We start from the raw sequence: 18485 nt of genomic DNA, 5'->3' as shown, positions 1-18485 counted from the left end.
GTAAGGGAGGGAAGAGGACTAAGCTTCTCCCTCTGCTCTCTAGCCCTGAAGTAGACTGTTGCCTTTATATGCTTTGCTGAGCCGTGAACAGCATGTCTTATTCCTGTGCACCAACCCATGATCCCACCATGCTCCCCACTTCCTCCATCCTGCCACCTCTCCCCTTCTGCTTCCCTGGAATTTTCATTTCCAGCTTTGCTAGAACCTGGGAGCCTGAAGAAGAGTTTCTGCACATGGCCTCCTCCTCCTGGCATCCTCAAACTGCTCTCTATAATGCTGAATCAGCTAGATCCTGCCCTGTCTACAGGAGGATTAAGACATATTATATAAAGTCATTTGGAAAAAAAAAAAAGTTAAAAGATGTTAGATTTGTTTGGTTTGTTTTCAAAAGCCCAAGTGGTTCCTTGTCTCCATGAAAGCTTCATACAAGGACTGTACAAGCAAACTCAAGGGAGACAGATATGTTTCAAACAATTACTTTGGACAAAATAAAGCAGAACCAGCAGATTGCCCTTACTATAAACTATGTTCTTTCAAAATGAAACAATCCTTCAATAGTGACACCGTCATCTTGGATAAATGATGCTACCCTAACTGGGTAATCAACTGAATCAAATAAAAATAGAGCCTATCACACCATCAGTCTTTAAATCAGAAATCCCCACTGATCCCAATGAGGCATTTACTGAAAAGATAATGGGTCCCAATATGGGCCAAGGGAAGTGCTTAATAATGTTCTCATTTTTCTACACTAGACAAGGAATCACAAAACAATTCATTCAAATCCAAGAGAGGAATACCATGCAATTTGCAGCTTGATTTCATTATTGACTGGTTGGTAAACGGAATTTATTCATACCCTGTTTGATGCAGTTCATAAAAACTCAAGAAAGAAGATTCTCCCCAGTTTACTGCAACAATCAACTGACAGCATTTCTGCCAATTTCAGAGACATCCTATTTGACACAGCACAACAGTGGCAGACTCTCTACCTGAGAGATGTCTTACAGGCAACTATAGTATTTCACAGGCTTCCTCAGTTTGTACCTGGCTGCTACAAACTTTGATCCTGAAACTTTGTTAATCGACTCCCAGGCATCAGGTGGAAGGGAGAAGTTTATTTTTCCAGATTGCAGAGTTCCTTTTTCTAGAAGTAGAATCCATTCAGAATGGCACATTGCATGGCACAGGGCTAGGTCTCCTACTGCCACTAATGGCACTTGGCTGAAGAATTCAGGAATTGTTCCCATTTTTTTTCTAATAATGGAGACTGTCACCAAGTCTACTCCTTTTTCATACATATTCTATACAAAAGCAGCTCACATGTTTTTAAAAAATGTACTTTAGTATGTTTTCTGGCAGCTCCTCATTTGGCTAGATTCCCAATGTGTCTCTCTTCTTCAAAGAAAGGGTGCCATTTATCCAAGAACATTTAAAGACTTTGCAAATGGGTACTGAAACCTTCAGGTAGTTTCCCCCCTTCTTAAGATACAGAAACATAAAAATTACAGGGAGTCTGAGTAAGTCTGGGGGAAAAAACCCACTTTTTAGGTCTGCTGCTGTGTGTTTACAGTTCAGGCAGGTCCTAAATATCCAGTAAAACATCTTACACTGACACACAACAGAGAATCTGTTGAAGCTGTAAGCACTCTGCAATGACTTTTTCCCCTGATTTCAGAGCCCAGCATGGTCATTAACGAGATGAAACTGTACTTTCAGTCCAAACTCCCTCATTTTATCTTTGGAGCAAGCTTTTTTCTGACACAGGGGCAACCTTCCCTCCGGTTAGTCTGGATCTTCAGTCAGTCAGCCTAGCTCACATCTATATTCTACAGATAAATGCAGTTGAGTCACAAAGTCTCAGCCTTACTAATATTTAAACAGATTCGGAGCAGATGAAGTGAAGTCAAGCTACAGGACTTTCAAAGATATTTGACTTTAAAAACGATGTTTCAACTATATAAGCACAGGTTCTTTTCAGCTACAGTTCTGTTGCATGCAGCATAAATTACATGGCTTAAGAGATGATGTTGCTTACTTGTAATATCAACCTCAGCATTTGCAAGTGGAGGCAGGTTAGGTGAGGAAAAGGCATTGAAACTCCCAGCATCCACCTTAGTCACCCTATTTCCCCTGTACAGTTTATTATAAAAATATAGGCACACCTGCAAGACAAGTAAAGAAACAGGTCTATGAATAAGCCAGTAATTAAAAGATGCAGTAGATAAATACTGTAGTCCGTCCTTTATAAAGTGTTCTCTAAATCTTTAAAGCAATCCAGAGCCTAGTAGATGTTTACAAGTCTAACCCTTTCAAAAAGTGTTGGCACTTCTGTCACACATTGGTTTAAGAATTTAAGAACACAACAAGTTAAAATCTAACTAGTTTCATAATCCTCTCATGAGGCTTACTCTAGGAGACAGCAAATTTGCCTGAGTCCACTTCAGAGATGGAGGAAAGAAACAGATGGAGGATATCAATTTTTTAATAAATTAATCAGTTATGTATAAATTCAGAGTCCAAAACATAACAAAAGGCCTGGTGAAAAATGAGGATAACTTCCAAGAGTTACCACACATAAATAATTATGTTCCTTCTCAAGTCTGTTAAAGTTTGTCAGTTTGAAGGAAAAGAGATTCCTCAAAGCTGTTATCAGTTACTAAGATCTTGGCCAGTCAGCTGCTGCTGTTGTGTTACAAGAACTGGCTTTGGGAACATGGCAGAAGTAAAATAAGGTGTAACCTGACCCATTTTCTCTCTGAGTTTTGAGCTGCACAGCACAAACAGCATGGTACTGAGACTATAGAGATACCTCCATGTTCATTAGGCATATCACTCCCAACATTTCTGTCTTGAGGAACAGAGCTAGAAGACACTCCTACCAGTTCTATAGAGACTGGAGAAGTTCAAGGTAACATTCAGTTAAAAACAGACTTACAAGTGTTTCAAATCCCACATATTTGCAAGAGAACCTTTAGCTTCATGTCTGCTGCAGCATACATTCAGACTTGAGAGTCTTTCTAGATTGTGTATGGGCAAATGGACTATGACCAATGTGAGACCAGCACGTGCTTGGTCATGCAAGCACTGTTACCTCAGTTGGAATCCATTCATCATCCTGATTAAGTGCAATTCCTTACTGCCTACCAGATATTTAGTATTTGTGTCCTGGCTAGAGGGAGAAATGCAGCTTCTTAGATGGTCTTCCCAGGCAAACAGACCTCAGGAATCACGAACTGCCCAGCCATCAGCAGTGCCCCCAGAAGGTTGTCTCGGCCATCATTCTGCAGCTCATAAATGGGCACCTGGAGAGCAAAGACTGGAATTACACCCCGGCCCTTATGTAAAGCCTACACAGCAGAAAAAATGAGTCCAACTTATGCAATACAAATACATGAATAATTTATGTAACAATGATTTATGACCAAAAAAGTTTTCCTTCTTCACCCAAACTATTTTAGACTGCAGCAGATGGCAAGACTTCTCTCTCTGCCTAACAGAATTTTGTAATTTAAGTGCTTAAAAACTAATAGAGATTATTCTAATGTGATTAAGAATATTAACACTGGTTCAAGAAAAATATAAAAACTAGCAAGTAGGCATAGTTAAAAGTGACTGAGGAGAAGTCAGTGACTGAAGAGAGAAAGAGTAACAGCCCCAGAACATACAGAAATGTCACTACGGGCTTCACAACAGCTCTCTTGCACCATCTTTCCTCATAGCATACTAGAACTGAGACAGCAGGTTATTGCTAACAGAAAAGGGCAAGATTAAAAACAGAAATTTAGTCTGCTGAGTGATGATTTCCATGCCTTTTCAGGCTGCCTCTTTATTAAAAGAGAGTGCTTCTTTCAGCAATTATTAAAAAAGAAAATCACATATTCTCTTGCTGGATCATATGTCAGATAGATCTCCAAGCAATAAAACCAAAAAGAAAGCAAAACCTTGACTGATGTATCACGACTAGGCTGCTCCATGTCAAGACAGCAAGTGGGAGCCTACTCCTTCCTAGACTTTTGTATTTTGACTTCAAATAGACCACATGTGAAAGGGAAGTTATGAGATTGGGGAGAGGAATTTTACAATGTGATGTTTCATCTTTCCTTTGTGATTAGAGTAGTATTTTATACTCAAGCAAGCTATTCTAGTAAGACAACCCCTCCCCCTCAGACAATATGCAAAGGGCCGATCTCCAGCTAAGAGAATGAAAATTAATAAATGTAATCTTTAGACAAAAGGAAACAGACAACATTAGACATTTTGTGGAACAGAAATGATCAAAAATCCATCTAGTGATTTTTTTTTTTTAATTATAAAGAATGCAACAATGAGTAATGTAAGTTGAGATAACAACTGATGAAGTAAAAAATACTAAGCTTCAGGGCTTTTAAGGAAAAGAAGACAGCTGACAACCAGTGGCCACCTGAGGCTGGAAAAATGCTTCTCATATAAACCGATTAATACACAATGGCCAATGACAGGCTCTTGCGTCTTTCTCTGAAGCATCTGGCCCCAACTATAATGAACTCCTGGTCTGATTTGGTACAGAGTTGTGAAGTCATTAATGATAAAATTATGGGGCAGATCCCAGTTGGTGAGCCCTTAATTTCCCCCTCATTTCTGTCAGCACTGTGACCATTCACCCTGGCCAGGGGCCTAGCTTGCACTGCTAAACTGTACAGTGATAATCAGAATATAGCCAAGTTCTGCATATAAAAACCAAAAATGAGGATTCCTGCTTCAACTTCAAATTAATTCCATTACCTGAGATCCTGTCAGAACAATAGTTTTGCCCAGGTTCTCACACATGAAGGACAGGGCCGAAGCTGTGTACGCCATAGTATCAGTACCGTGCAGGATCACAAACCCATCGTACTTCTCGTAGTGCTCCTGGAGGTGGAGAGAGAACTTTAACAGTTTTCACACTATTAAAGAAATGCCCTGGCACCAGCAGGTGAGGTACACAGGGCATTACTTCCATTGATGCAGGCAATAGCACAATGCCTTATAGGGTACTGCACACACAACTCCTCCTAAACTTACCCCGTTTCCAGCTTAAATACAATTAAGGGTTAATCGGACACTGAGCACTAGAGCCAGTAATTCTGATTATGGAACAGTCAAAGAGATTCTTCTGTGTATACATATTAATGCAGTGTTTTTAAACCAGAAGACTCCTAATTAAGAAAAGCTTAGCAATGGCTTTAAACAGGAATGTTAACATATGCAAATTAGTCGTATAGTCTGATGTCTTGTTGCCGCTTTTACTTTAGGGATTACACCATTTACAGGAACAGATTAGGCAAACCAGGGCTATCACAATATAGAGGAAAAAACAATCCGTTTAATCCCTGGCAGACAGGCAAACTACCAGTGTCAGAGTGCCCTCTTCTGATGGAAAGGCATCCTTTCCATAGCAGAACCTGGGGGAGAGGCTTCTTGTTCATTAATGGACGCTCACCTGCTGGTTTTTGAGAAAACCCTCACACTATCAGGCATATGCAGTATCAAAATTAATTTTATAAAAATTTTAATCTACATACAATTCCACTCAATATGTTTTTTGGTTTTGTATTTTTTTAATGCAAAGCCATGAATCACACTGCTCATCCTGTGAGAATAGTTATCTGCTGGCTTTTGGTAGAAAAACGAATTGGTCTAGCTACTTTAAGAATGATGGACATAGCAAACACTTCAGGGAGAGACACTGATGTCTCCAATGTAACTTGGTAACATGGAAAGGATTACACAGAACTCTAAGCAGATCTATGAAGTGCCAGCATGAGGAGGAAAAAAGATGTTGAAACAAGATTTCTTTTTAATTATACTCCTCATGTTAGATTAGACACATACACTTGGCACCTCCTGATAATAAGGTCATCTCCAAACTAATTTGTAGGTTCCTACTTGTTCTTTTGCTATTTCTTCACTGATACTCATGTCTGTCTACCTGTTGCAGGTACATGCCTTTTCCCCATTCCCCGGGACCCCTGTGACTCTGATCAGATAACCCTGGACCCCTCCTTCCTGCCCTGACAGGGTTGGTGGAGAGCCAAGAAGCCCTCCTCGTCCAAAGCCTGGATAAACCCCTGACATTTCCTGTTCGTTCTCTTTTGCCCCGCTCTCCCCTTGGACATCACAGAATAAAGAGAGCTGGACAACATACATCGGGGTAAGAACCTCTTTTGGAAATCATTGCCCATTCTCCTGATATTCCTCCCCTCAAAGCCTCGGATCTCTGGGCTAGCCTGATAATTCAGGGGCTGAGAGGGGGGGAAATATCAGTCTTTCTGCAGGCCAAACTACAATGTGATGCAAAAACCATGCTGCAGCCATTCACCAAGGCAGCAACAAGGTAAGGTTTCAAGAATGGCCAGGAAAAAGCCACTCTAAACCAGTGGAAATGTCCTCTCTAAACCAGTACACTCACAAGTACTTTCAGTCTTATGAACATTATTAGATGCAGAAGAACATAGTTTGGTTTAATATTCATAAGGGGAAAGATCAGGTTGCCAATTAAGGAGATATCCCATAGAAATATCTTGGAATGTTTTAGTCTGGAAAATCATCATGTTAGAGCTGTGGCAGGCAAGTGTCCAAGATGAACACAAAGTGGCAGTGTCTGTACACAACCTGAAGAGTTGAAAAGGGTTCCTTTTTGTTCTTGCCTTCTCAGCAATCTTCATTAGAATTACACGAACTGGACATACAGAGAATCTATGTGCAAGAAGAAAAAAACCCACTTTTTTTGGTAATAAAAACTAATATGCCGATAACAGAAAAAGGTAAATTCTTTCCTGTTCAGCATGGGATTGCTGCCTTCTCTTGGCCCTCTTGGGCTTTTCCCAGCTACACCCCTGCTGCACCCTAGAGACGTTTCATGTACACACCAGCTCCATGTCTTCTTGGCCTGGGCAAGACACATTTGATGGGACAAGCAACCTCCCAAGTTTGGTGGTTTCAGGATGCTGAACCTTCAGCATCATTCCCTGCATTATTGAACTGTTCACACGCATTGCTACAGCATGGTGGAAGAAGGGAATTTACACTACAAAGCCCACTATCAGAGTGCAAGAGCAGTAGCTTCCTAGCCCCACATTTATTTCTGTCAGATATGTATGAATTCCTGGTGTGAAGCATTTGAAATGTTTTGCAGTTTTGCATTTTTTTAAAAGCACACACCTGAGTTCAGACAAGGGACAGGAGCACAGAAATACTGAATTCTTTTTATTCTAGAGAAGGATGTAATGAGTTTATCTATATATGCAGAAATATCTAGGGTTTTAAACATTTTCCACTGTGGGAAACCTAACCACGGTAGCAATTTCTTCTACTGGTTGCAAAGCCAAAGCTAGTCCAGTCCATGTATGTCAAAAGTAAGAAATGCATAAAAACATTAAATTATTTTCTATGTCAATAGCCAGCTATTAAGTTCAAATGATATATAACTAAGCAACCTTCAGCTAAGTTACCCACACCTAAGGATTTTATTCAACATTTTTGGACAGTGAATTCAAGTTCGTTTTAGGACATATCAACCTACATATTACATACCTTATTCAATCACAGCTGCAATTTTTCTATTTATTTTATTGTATGGTATTATGGTATGGCTCATGCTTGGAAGAACAATATAACTTGAAGTAGTTTACAACATTTTCAAACAAAATAAAAATTCTGCAAACTTTGCAAGCACAGTACTTCTTATTTTGTGAGTCATTAATTAAGGTACTTTACATTTAAATAAACAAATGCATACGTATAATGCTACTGAATTATTTTATCTTCCTAAGTATACTAGATATACTGCTGGTTTTGTTTAAGTGAAAAATAAATTCTTATCCCACATCACTGTACCTCAAGTTTCTTTGCAATTTTGGCCCAGTCATCTGGTGTCATGTTGGAAGAATCAAGCAGTGGTGAGAGCTCAAGGATTGTGTAAAATATTCTCTTGTTTTGCTTGGAGAGACTTTGAAGAAAAAGAATTGGAAATAAAATCTTAGTGTTAATATTAACTCATCACTTCTGATTTTTTCTTTAAATCAGTAGTTTTCACACTCCCAAATCTAGGTGAAAAATGTCTTAAATCTGGAAATTAAATTCCAAGTTTAGAAGTTCATGGCTTGATGTGGTTTAAAGCATAAATACCTACATTTAATTTAATAATAAATACAACTTGAGAGGCAGACATGGGTGGTTTCTGGGCTGTGAGTGCACATTGCTGGGTCATGTCCAGCCTCTCATCCACCAGCACCCCCAAGTCCTTCTGGGCAGGGCTATTTGCCATCTGTTCATCCCCAGCCTGGATGGATGCCAGGGTTGCCCTGACCCAGGTGCAGCACCAGCACATGATCTTGTTAAACCTCATGAGATTCACATGGGCCCAGCTCTTGAGCTTGCCCAGGTTCCTCTGGATGGCATCCCACCCTTCAGGTGTGTCAACAGCACCAGGCATCTTGGTGTCATCTACACATTTGCTGAGGCTGCCCTCGGTCCCTCCATCCATGTCATTAATGGAGATACTAAATAACACTGGTCCCAGTATAGACCCCTGAGAAACATCACTTGTCACTGATGTCCATCATGACTCTGAGCCATTGACCACCACCTTCTGGCTGTAACCATCCAATCAATTCCTCATGCACTGAACGGTTCACCCATCAAATCCATCTCTCTCCAATTTAGAGAATAGGATGATGTAGGGGATCATGTCCAAAGCTTCACAGAAGTCCCAGTAAAGCTGTGCTAGCTGAAATTACCTTCCTGTCCTCCACGTGCCTTAGCAGAGCTTCTAGAAAGATCTGTTTAGTGACTCTCCCAGGCACAGAGGGAAGGCTGACAGGTCAGTGGGTCCCATGATCTTCTTTCCTATCCTTTTTGAAGTTGGGTGCAGTATTTCCCTTTTTCGAGTCACCTGAGACTTCCAATAAAATCTGCAGACTCATTCCCCCTATGAAGCCTCAAAGACTGCTGCATACAGCAGAGAGAGCATTTAAACAACTTGTTTAACCTGACATCCTGTACCTAAGAAGTCAGACTTCACATGAGAAACTGCCTTGCTGGATATCACATTTACACACGCTAAGAGTAACTCTGGAAGTCACTTTGAAAATCTGTGACAAGAAAGCTCTCCTGAGAATGTGCTGTTTAAATAAAACATGACATCCTGATACCAGAAACCAGCCCTGTCTTCAACTTCTGATGCCTCTCTAAAAAGAGATCACGTCATTCCTCTTATATTGACGTTACACACCAATATACAAAGTTCACAAAATTTTCTCCCTTCAGGAACTCACAGTATTTCTCAACCACCTAGTTAAAATATCACTTGGCTAGCACAAAAGACAAGATGGAAAATTGCCACAATTAACCTCCAGAAACAGCACCCAGCAGTGCCAGAAAAACAAGATTAGTTTTTAAACCTCAGGTTTTAAATTGTTTTAAGCTTTTCTGGTTTTCAGGAAAAATGTGCCGGGAAAAGTATATTTAGGACTCATAAGGATGTATTAGCGTAGTTTTGTTATGTTTCTAATCCCTTAAGTATTTAAAAGTTATTCAAGCACTGTGTCATAATAAAGCTCCATTTTTCTTAGTGTGTCATATTTAACACAAACTGTATATTCATATAAATACTACTGCACCAGGTGGCCCATTAGTTTTTCCCTTTAATCTTTTTCCTGCTATCTGCCTTTTAAGTGGTTACATTAAAAAGTTTTATAGACCTCAATACAAAATAGAAAAAAATTAATAAACCTTTTACTTTCTTTGAATATCCTGGTTTTCTCCTTAAAGATTACTGAATATCCATTTGTAATTTTATAGAAAACCAGCTATGGTCCCACTTATTTTTGAACAACTGTGTAAAATAATCCTTTGTGCAAAGTTAGCACATTTACAGGGGTAGTCATTCATCACAGCTAGGGAATATTTCAAATTATTATACTGCCTTCTAAATAAAACCTGTAAGCATATTAATCATTGCCCAGTTAAGAAGCAATGCAGATTAATTATAATTCCATTGCTTATTATCATAATGTTGCATAAATTTAGGAAAAACAATCAGCTTTTCAGGCTTTTAAAAGCAGAACGCCTGCAGAATTAAAACATGAGGCCTATTCACAGATGCATTAATTACATGCTACTTTTTCAGACATATGCTGAAGATAATTCATATGGAGCACTATATAGTTTTAGTAGTTTATGTAGAATACTTGTATGTTTGCACAGCAGCAAATTAATATACAAAAAAAAAATCCAGGAATAGACTGCCCAGAATGGTTACTTGTTCCCTAATTTAAAGGTTATTTCTCAGGCAGTTCTAAGGAACTTCATTGCAAATATACGCAAACTTATTTTCTATCACATCAAACATGGTGGACTTTTTTCTTTTAAACCAATATAAGCATTTTTGCTAATCTCATTATAGATTCTTCATGTCAAATGTCTAGAGATGTAATTACCTGAAAAAGAACAAGATACTTCCCAACTCTTCTGTACTTACGGGAGCACCAATGTGTTCTCTGGGAATTCATGGGAGTTGCTCAATTTTGTTTCCCGTGCATACGCCTCATCGTGCAGCATTGGCATCGTTTTCAAACTGTTTACTAATTTATTTGCCTCAGGAGCAAGCCCTTAAAAACAATGAATAAAGGAATAAATAAAGGAGCAGGGATGGAAGGAAGTGAGTAGCAGGGCAAGGAGGGAAGAAGACAAGCTACACAGCACTTTCCCATCCTTCCAAATTAAACAGTCTATTGCCAGTTTAAAACCATGCAAAATGAACATAATTAATAAATACTAATGCAGTTATTCTCTTCTTGACTTGAAATAGATAAATCCTTTATTTAAGAGAAATAATGTTTCAAATCTCCTCCACATCAAACATTTGTGCTTTTACCTATTTTTCATTGTTGCTTTGTCTGCAAGTACTTCTCAGAAGCAGGGACAGGAAGCCAAATTTTGCAACTGTAGCAGAAAGCTACCATTCTCTTTTACATTTGCCACAGCTATTACTACTATTACTACTTATTAATAGTAGTAATAAGTAAATAATTAAAAAGCGCCCAGCATTGTTCTGTACTATCAAGTTGTGATATATACTGAGTATTTTCCACTAGCAGGTTTAGGACTGAACATCTGAACTGACAGAAGGTAAAAAGGTGCCTAAACCTCTGAATAGAAAAAGTTGAAAGCATGGATGCATCTCAAACTCTGCTCTCCCTCTCCCTGCCCATGATGGGGTCTGTCTGTGGCAGGGACCCTAAAACAGCTGCTGTCTAAACTACCCTAAGAACATGTTTAGTGTTTGGTGGACCTGCAGGTGTCCTGGTTGCACCAGGTGTTTCAAAGGGAATCTGCATGTTGTTCTCTGTTAGCCAGAAAGGCACCTAATGTTGTGATGTTACAGTCCTCAGTATCACAGAACTGTGAACCTAACCTGCAACTCATCTCCCATTACCCTGTTTTAGGAATTACAGTGACATCCAGAATCAGAAGCCACCCTGGTTTTCTGAAGTCTGACTTCTTGAGACAGTTTTCTTACAAGGTACTTCCAACAGAGGTACTTCCTTCTGGACTTCCAGATTTTAATGTCAAGTTCAGTTTAATCTCAGTGTTTCGTATCACCTGTTTATATGGCAACCAAACCATTATTCTACTTCTGTTAGTTCTAGTTATTTCAAATTTGAATCCGGTGAATTCTCTTCTATTTCCTAGTTCTGTTTATTTAAACATGATTCTCATCCAAGTTAGTACCTCTAATTGTTTTTGGTTCTCCTTCAAACAGCAAGGTTTATTTCAAATACACAAAACCCAGAGAATATTTTCAATAGTATTTCTAGCTTTTCCCATTTTCTTTCCAAGCTGATGGAAAAATCCTTAAGAACTCCCCGATCGTCCTCCTGGCTTGCCTTAAATTAAGAAGGAGGCCTCTTCATAGCCAACTTCCTCACAGGACAGCAACAGCATTTGAGTGGATTTCTTTGGATTACTGCCAGAATACTTTGTTTTACAAAATATACTTAAAACTCTTTCAAGCCTTGGATGTTTCATTCATTCAGCTATAATCCCTGCTTTTCCTATTAAGGATGTTCCTAGTTTACTCACAAATGGCCACTTCTGCTGTGCTCGGGCATTGAATCATTTTGGCACGGAAATGCAGCCCAATTTCAAGTGTTTCCTGGGTGTTCTCTGATTATTCTTCTGTTTGTACAGTGTTCATCTTGCTCTGAATATTGACAATGGATTAGACTGTTTATTTTTTGTCTTTGCCACTGGAACTGGAGAGCTGATGTACGTTAATGTTCTTTAATCCCTTTTCTACAAACGACAGTACCTCATCTCTTAATCACAAATCTGTCAGGATTTTTCCATAATTGCTTGCACTGAATGTAAACCTTTTTTTTAGGCATTCTGCAGATGTATCCAAGATGACCCACTTACACGCTAGAAAGCCCCACATATGCATCCACATCTAGCAGTGATTTCTGCCTTGCAGCTTTGAGAAGCAAACACAGGGGAACTCAAGTGCAATGATTTTAAGAACCTTTCTACTTTACTACACATAGAAAATAGCTTTTGTGAGCAAAGCTTGTTGACAAAGTATTTGAAGCAACTTCACCCCTGCAGAGAAGAGGCAGGCTGTGTGACTTGTCCAAATAGCTCTCATCAGCCTCTGTCCTGTCCCTTGTCAGCTGGCCAGCCCTGGCATCACAGAGCAGGTGGACAAAGGCAGAATGGCAAACAGGCACCTGTGGCCAAGGAGTACAATCATGGTTTTGTCTCACCTACAGTCCAGGATTCTGCTTTTCACTCTGGTGCTATAGGTAACACAGTTATAGCTACCTGCCAAACAAGATATCCTACAACCTGTGCTGCTGCAGAGAACAGGGAGCAAAAATATTAATAGCAGCAGCTATGTCACTTGGAACTTTCAGAAGTGAGGTACACAGATTTCAAACAGAAAAAGGTTTGGATTACAGCAGCCAGTCCTTTGGCAATCTAGTACGTCTGAAGAATACACTTAAATAACTAAGCTACCCAAGCAGATTATTCCAAGATAGGTAATTTTTCTAAGGGTAGTTAGCTTAGTTCTACATGGATTTGTTGGGTTTTTTTTTCCTTATTACAGGTAAAAGTTAGGAAAGAGACCTAGCCCATGTGCCCAAGGAAAATATCTTCCTGAAGGCACCAGCACAAACTTGATGGAAAGATCACTATCACAGTAACCTCAATCTGGAGTGCAGTAAGGTTCTCTTTCTGAAATGAGCTACTGATAAGCCAAAAGAAACTCATGTAGGAGGAAATAAGTAGGAGTAAGAACCTGTAAAAATGCACTGAAATGGCTTGACAGCAAAAACATGAATACCGAGAGAGTCTGCACCTGAGTCTGGTTGTCATCCAACTCACATAAACTGAAGCAGACTATTCATCCTCTGAAAATGACTCCTGCACAGGTAACGTAGGTGTGCAGAAATTCCAAAAAGAATTTCCAAGACGTGCTGGAGTTGCCAAATGAGCTACTTCTCTTCACCATGCTCGAAGTAAAACAGTTATAGTTCTAGGAAGGGTTGTAAACAGGCACTTTCCATCCACTGATAAATAAAAGAAATGAGCATCTATTGTATCTTCCCTTGAAGCATGCTGCCTTTCCCATGGCCTTTCACTAGCTTCTGTCTGAACACTAAAGACTGCCAAATATTCTGAAAGAGGTACTCTGGCTGCTCTGCAGCTAGATGTGGGTATGAAAAGCAGGTCAAAACCCCCCCACAGGATGCAGCAAGTCAGCATCATTGGACCATAACTGTTAGATTGTTTGCACATGCTGTAATGATTGACACTTGTTAAGTAAAAGAAAAAAAAAAATAAATAAAAGATGAGAAGAGGTTATAAAGAACGAGACACGTGATTATAATTTATTCACTTAAAAACGGCATTTAGAAAGCTGAGGCAATAAAAGTAGGAAATTGTTTTAGTATAAACAATGCAAGCTGAGAAAGGCAAGTCAGCACACAGCTCTGAAATGTGGACTTTTTTTACAACTTTGACAGATTAAAACCAGAGATGACAGCCATAAAAAACAAAGAACACCTTATAGCATCTTCACTACAATAATGAGGATTAGCCAATCACCATCTTCTGAGAAGAAAGGCCATGTATTTGAAAAAAAATCAAGTCTAGGAATCTCCAAGGTGAAACCCCAAGTGTTTTAATCCTACAGTAAGAAGCTGAGACAGTATTTCAGGCAGGGGCACAAAACTCTGTAGTAGGAATCACAAGTACCCGTGCTTTTGAATCTAGACAGACACAAGCTGTGGAAGCCTTGGGTGCTCCACTGACTTCCAAGTAAATAAGGAAAAAAACGAAGCAGGCATTCATGAAAACTGGACTGTTTCCCTCCCACTCCCACTCCTTATGTTACCTTGTTTCCCTTTAATCCAATGCTGGCAAGCACACAGCCCTACAGCAAGTCACACATGACTGAAATCCATTTTTTCCCCAGACACACTAATAGGTTGATGTTTCTAGTGTCCCTTGGGATCTGTGTCTACTGAGTGATGATCAAGGCTTGCTTAGGTGCCACTCCAACCAGCAGCTGGACTGTGGAGGTGTCAGGTGAGTTTGGGCACCTATCTGCTGAGACTCAGGGGCACCTAAAATCACACAGCATATACCTGTAGGTACCTAAGAAGCCTTCAGATAAAATGCAGGCATTATACTAACACATCTCAGTGTTCAGTTTTGGATGCAAACATTTTCCAGAGGGAGTCTGGCATAAGTAGTTAGTATCTAGTTTGGCACATCTATCAAGTCTCCCCCTCCCTCGGTAAGGTACGGCAAGGCAGAAATCGAGTGATTTCATGAAAGAAGTCAAGAGCTGGTGGGAGAGCAGCAGAAACCTGTCGCAAGACTGACACTGAAGCGGATCTCGCTCACCCTGACACCTGGCAGCCGCCTCACTTGCATCCGCTGCGCCTGCCAGGTCACCACTGGAAAATCCTGGTCACGGCCGCCAGCTCCAGCGGCCCACGCTCTTCCCTGCAGGAATGCCAGGCACACGCTCTCGGGGTGGCCGGTGACAGCGGCTCATTTATGGCTAAAAACAGCCTGCATGGCTGGTGCGATGGAGCCGGTTTCATTTTCAGCGCGAGGTAGGGCAGCGAGGGCTCACGCTGCAGGAAACACGCCGCGCTCTGCCAAAAGCCGCCGCTGCTCGCTGTGACGCTCGCAAGGATGCCATCAGCTGAGGCACCGCGTGAAGCGGCTGGGGATTAGAGGGGAGCCTCTCGCAGCAGCGATGCCGCACCGCACACCGTGCCGGGTCCCCGCGGCCGCAGCCCCGCTCCCCGCAGCCACCCCGGCACCCCCGCCGCCGGCCCTCACCCTTGGCGTCCTGCACCATGCCGATGGTGCCGCCCGTGTTGATGACCAGCACCCGCGCCTCGGCCTTGGCGGAGGGGGCCGGGGAGCAGCCGGGGCGCTCCTGGGGCCGGGGCCCGGCCAGGGCTCGGAGCAGGGAGCGCGGCTGTCCCGCCGGCACCTCCATCCCGCGCCGCACGATCCGCTACCTCCCGCACAACGGGGAGCTTAAGGGGCGGGAGGGCGGCGGCGGCGGGGCCGCCCCTTCCCGCTGCCCCGGGGGCGGGGAGAGCCGCCGTGCCTGCCCGCCCGAGCGCGGGGAGCGGCCGTGAGGGACAGCGGCCGTGAGGGGCAGCCCCGGCACCGCCCCCTGCACTTTGCGCTGCGGGCAGCGCCGGCCCGGCCGGACCTCAGAGCCCTTCGTGCTTGAAGGAGAAGCCAAGAGCGGCGACGCGTTCCGGGCCCCTCCCTCTCTCGGGGAGGGGAGAGGGCACACAGGGCACACAGGGCCAGAGCACCTGCCTCATCCCCTGTTCCGTCATGGGGAAGAAGGTGGGAGCTGCCCCTCTTACCCGCCTTCAGAGGCGGCTCCTGCCCACCCAGCGTCTCCCAAAAGCAGCGCGGCTGTGGCAGCGCCCCCGCCCCTCCATTCCAGCGTTCTCATCTGCACCCTCAGCTCCCAGCCCCATGGATTCTTTTGAGGGTCGGGTAGGAGATCAGCTGCGAGGGGGCTGAAGTTGTTTTCAAGGAAATCTGGTGAATCTTTAGGTCTGTTGTCGTAAGATTTGTTATTATTGGCTAACTGTAAAGAAAAATCAGCAAAGCAACTAGCTAAAACCCAATGAGCCAGTTAGTGGGGACAGTAACTGCTGAGAAGCAGCTGCTGCACAAATACCTTGAGGCTAAACATGTCACTGAAGTGCCTGAGTTACTCAGTACGTCAAAGGAAGAACATACTTCCTGTAGTGGTAGAGTTGTTTTGGCTCCTGGTCATGTGAACGTAATTTGTACCCTGCACTGCACCTTCTAAATGAAATGTAACTCACTTTCAAGGCAAAAAATTGGGACTGTGGGATAGTCCAAGCAATTTTACTTAGAATTTCTGTGACTCCAACAGAAACAAATTTTATGTTCTCGCCCCAAATTGTCAGTCTCTCTTAGTCTGAGTGGCCCAAAACGTGGCACAGAATTCCAGATGTGGTCCCACAAGTGCCGAGCAGAGGGCAGTAACCATTCCCCTGTTGTCTGCTGGCTGTGATTGTTCTGCTAGTGCAGCCCAGCCTCTGCTTTCATCGCTGCAAGAACCCTTTGCTGCCTCATATATGACTTGTCCAGAAGACCCCCAAACCCCTTCTGTACAGCTGCTGCTGTGCATTTTTTAATCTATACTGTAGCTATTGAACAAAACTCAGCAGTGTCTGAAGGCAGAAACAAACTGTGTAGCAACTCCAGCTGCTGGAGTACACTGTTTGTATTGACACATCCACAACAAAATTTTCTCAGTAAACAAACAAACATTGTGGATTTGTTGCAGGAAAACACTTTTTTCAAAAGAATGAAAAAAATGCATCTAATTCCTGTTATGTATAAAAGAAACACGTTCTACTTCCTTCATTCATTTCTGGCACAGATCTCAAAGCATCTTCATTGTACTCTTTTCCCTGCACTACTCAGAGTAACAAGTAATCAAGATCACATGAAAAGAATGTGATGAAGAGTTTTAAACTCTACAGAAAGGTCATTTCAGGTTCTGAAGGACTCCTTCCAGAAAGAACAAAACTGAAGTTCCATTTGAGTAGGATTACTAGATTTGGTCAGAAATTCAAGACCTTCATTCACAGAATAATCAGCTTTTGAAAACATTTCTAGAGGAAAAAAAAAAGTTATTTTCCTTCTTCTTTAACATAACACACTGATGATTTATTTTTGTTTTTTTCAATTAAAAATATTTTTCAATTTAAAAAATAAAAACTGTATGCTATTAACTTCATACACCTGTTAATTACTTTGTATGTTGGAATACAGAATTCTGAATGGCATCCTTGGATTAGAGAAGCGATCCCAAGTAAATTACACAATGATGTCCAGAAATTATTCATTGCACATACAGAAGGGTGAAGGACAAAAGACCAAGTGGTACCACTGCCAGAGAAACCAATAACAGAATTCATAGGAATAACACCTGAATAAGAGATATTCACAATAGAAAAGAAACACGATGGAGTTACTCAGAGAGCTGCAACACATGCATTTCTGTGGAATGATGCAACAGGCAGCAGATTACCTGAGGGCCGAGAACTCAAGCTTAGAATTCATTTCCAGGGAGGAACTGATTGCAGCATTTCTAATAGCTCAACAACAGACCCAGGCTGTGCATCTCAGAACATAAGCTTGGAAGCAACAAAAGTACCTCTGAAAATGTAACTGGTAAAGCAATATCCAAATAAGTAATTTCCTTGCAAGCATTCTTGGATTCCATCCAAGAATGATGGCCTTGGATGACTTAATGGACATGAGTTCTGGACTTGCTGCAATTTTAAAGCAGGGAGTTTTGGAACCAGAATAGCAAAGTGGTATTTAACAGAGGAAGGTTGTATTTAACATTCTGCACCTCACAGCATCCCTTACCCATACCATCTCATTCCCAATGAGAAGGAACATTTTTGGCACTTGTTGGACAGAGTTTCTACCCTCACAGCCAGTTTGTTCAGGTTTCCAACAGCTGGATACCAGCCCTACAATGTGTCAACATGACCTTTCTGATGTATTTAACTGGTGTTCATGAAGGCAATGGACTCTCCATATCTGCTGAATGAGCTCAGGCCTCCCTTAAAGAATTCAGTGTCCTTTTCTTGACAAGTGGAAACAGCAGAAAGAAAGGAAAGGAGCAAGCCAGAAGAAAACCCATTCCCTTTTTTTCCTCAGCCTGCTGCAGGTAGAATAATTCTGCTTTAAGCAAGATAAATCATGCACATACATCAATCAAGATGGGAGGGAATATCATCTGCCTGGAGGGGATTTGGGAGCTGGAATGGTTTTGGTTGTGCCATGAGTAGATGGTGGTACAAGATAGTGTTTGAATACAGAGGAATGTTGAAGACAGGGAAAATTATTAAAAACAAAGAAAG

The 18485-nt window shown here is 41.7% G+C and overlaps 1 protein-coding gene across 4 annotated transcripts in view; it reads right to left on the bottom strand.

Moving 5' to 3' along the window:
- Positions 1-15767, bottom strand: part of ASPG (asparaginase) — a 44641-nt gene extending 28874 nt beyond the window's left edge. Inside the window, exons 1-6 of one of the 4 annotated variants that reach the window (XR_003960928.4) lie at positions 15382-15767; positions 10502-10631; positions 7858-7969; positions 4765-4890; positions 3222-3305; positions 2039-2165 (exon numbers count right to left, since the gene is read on the bottom strand). Coding sequence is in view for 3 of the 4 variants with exons in the window: in XM_072930467.1 (XP_072786568.1) it covers positions 2039-2165; positions 3222-3305; positions 4765-4890; positions 7858-7969; positions 10502-10631; positions 15382-15544 (742 nt within the window). In the remaining variant the exon portion in view is untranslated. Of the gene's footprint in view, positions 1-2038; positions 2166-3221; positions 3306-4764; positions 4891-7857; positions 7970-10501; positions 10632-14934; positions 15318-15381 lie in introns of those variants that run through there. The other 3 variants (XM_072930467.1, XM_012574037.5, XM_072930468.1) reach the window with 3 other exon arrangements.
- Between the last annotated feature and the right edge of the window lie 2718 nt (positions 15768-18485).

This window comes from Taeniopygia guttata, chromosome 5 (genome assembly GCF_048771995.1).
Source record: "Taeniopygia guttata chromosome 5, bTaeGut7.mat, whole genome shotgun sequence".
NCBI classification, from domain to species: Eukaryota; Metazoa; Chordata; class Aves; order Passeriformes; family Estrildidae; genus Taeniopygia; species Taeniopygia guttata.
This window is presented reverse-complemented; position numbering and strand designations above follow the sequence as displayed.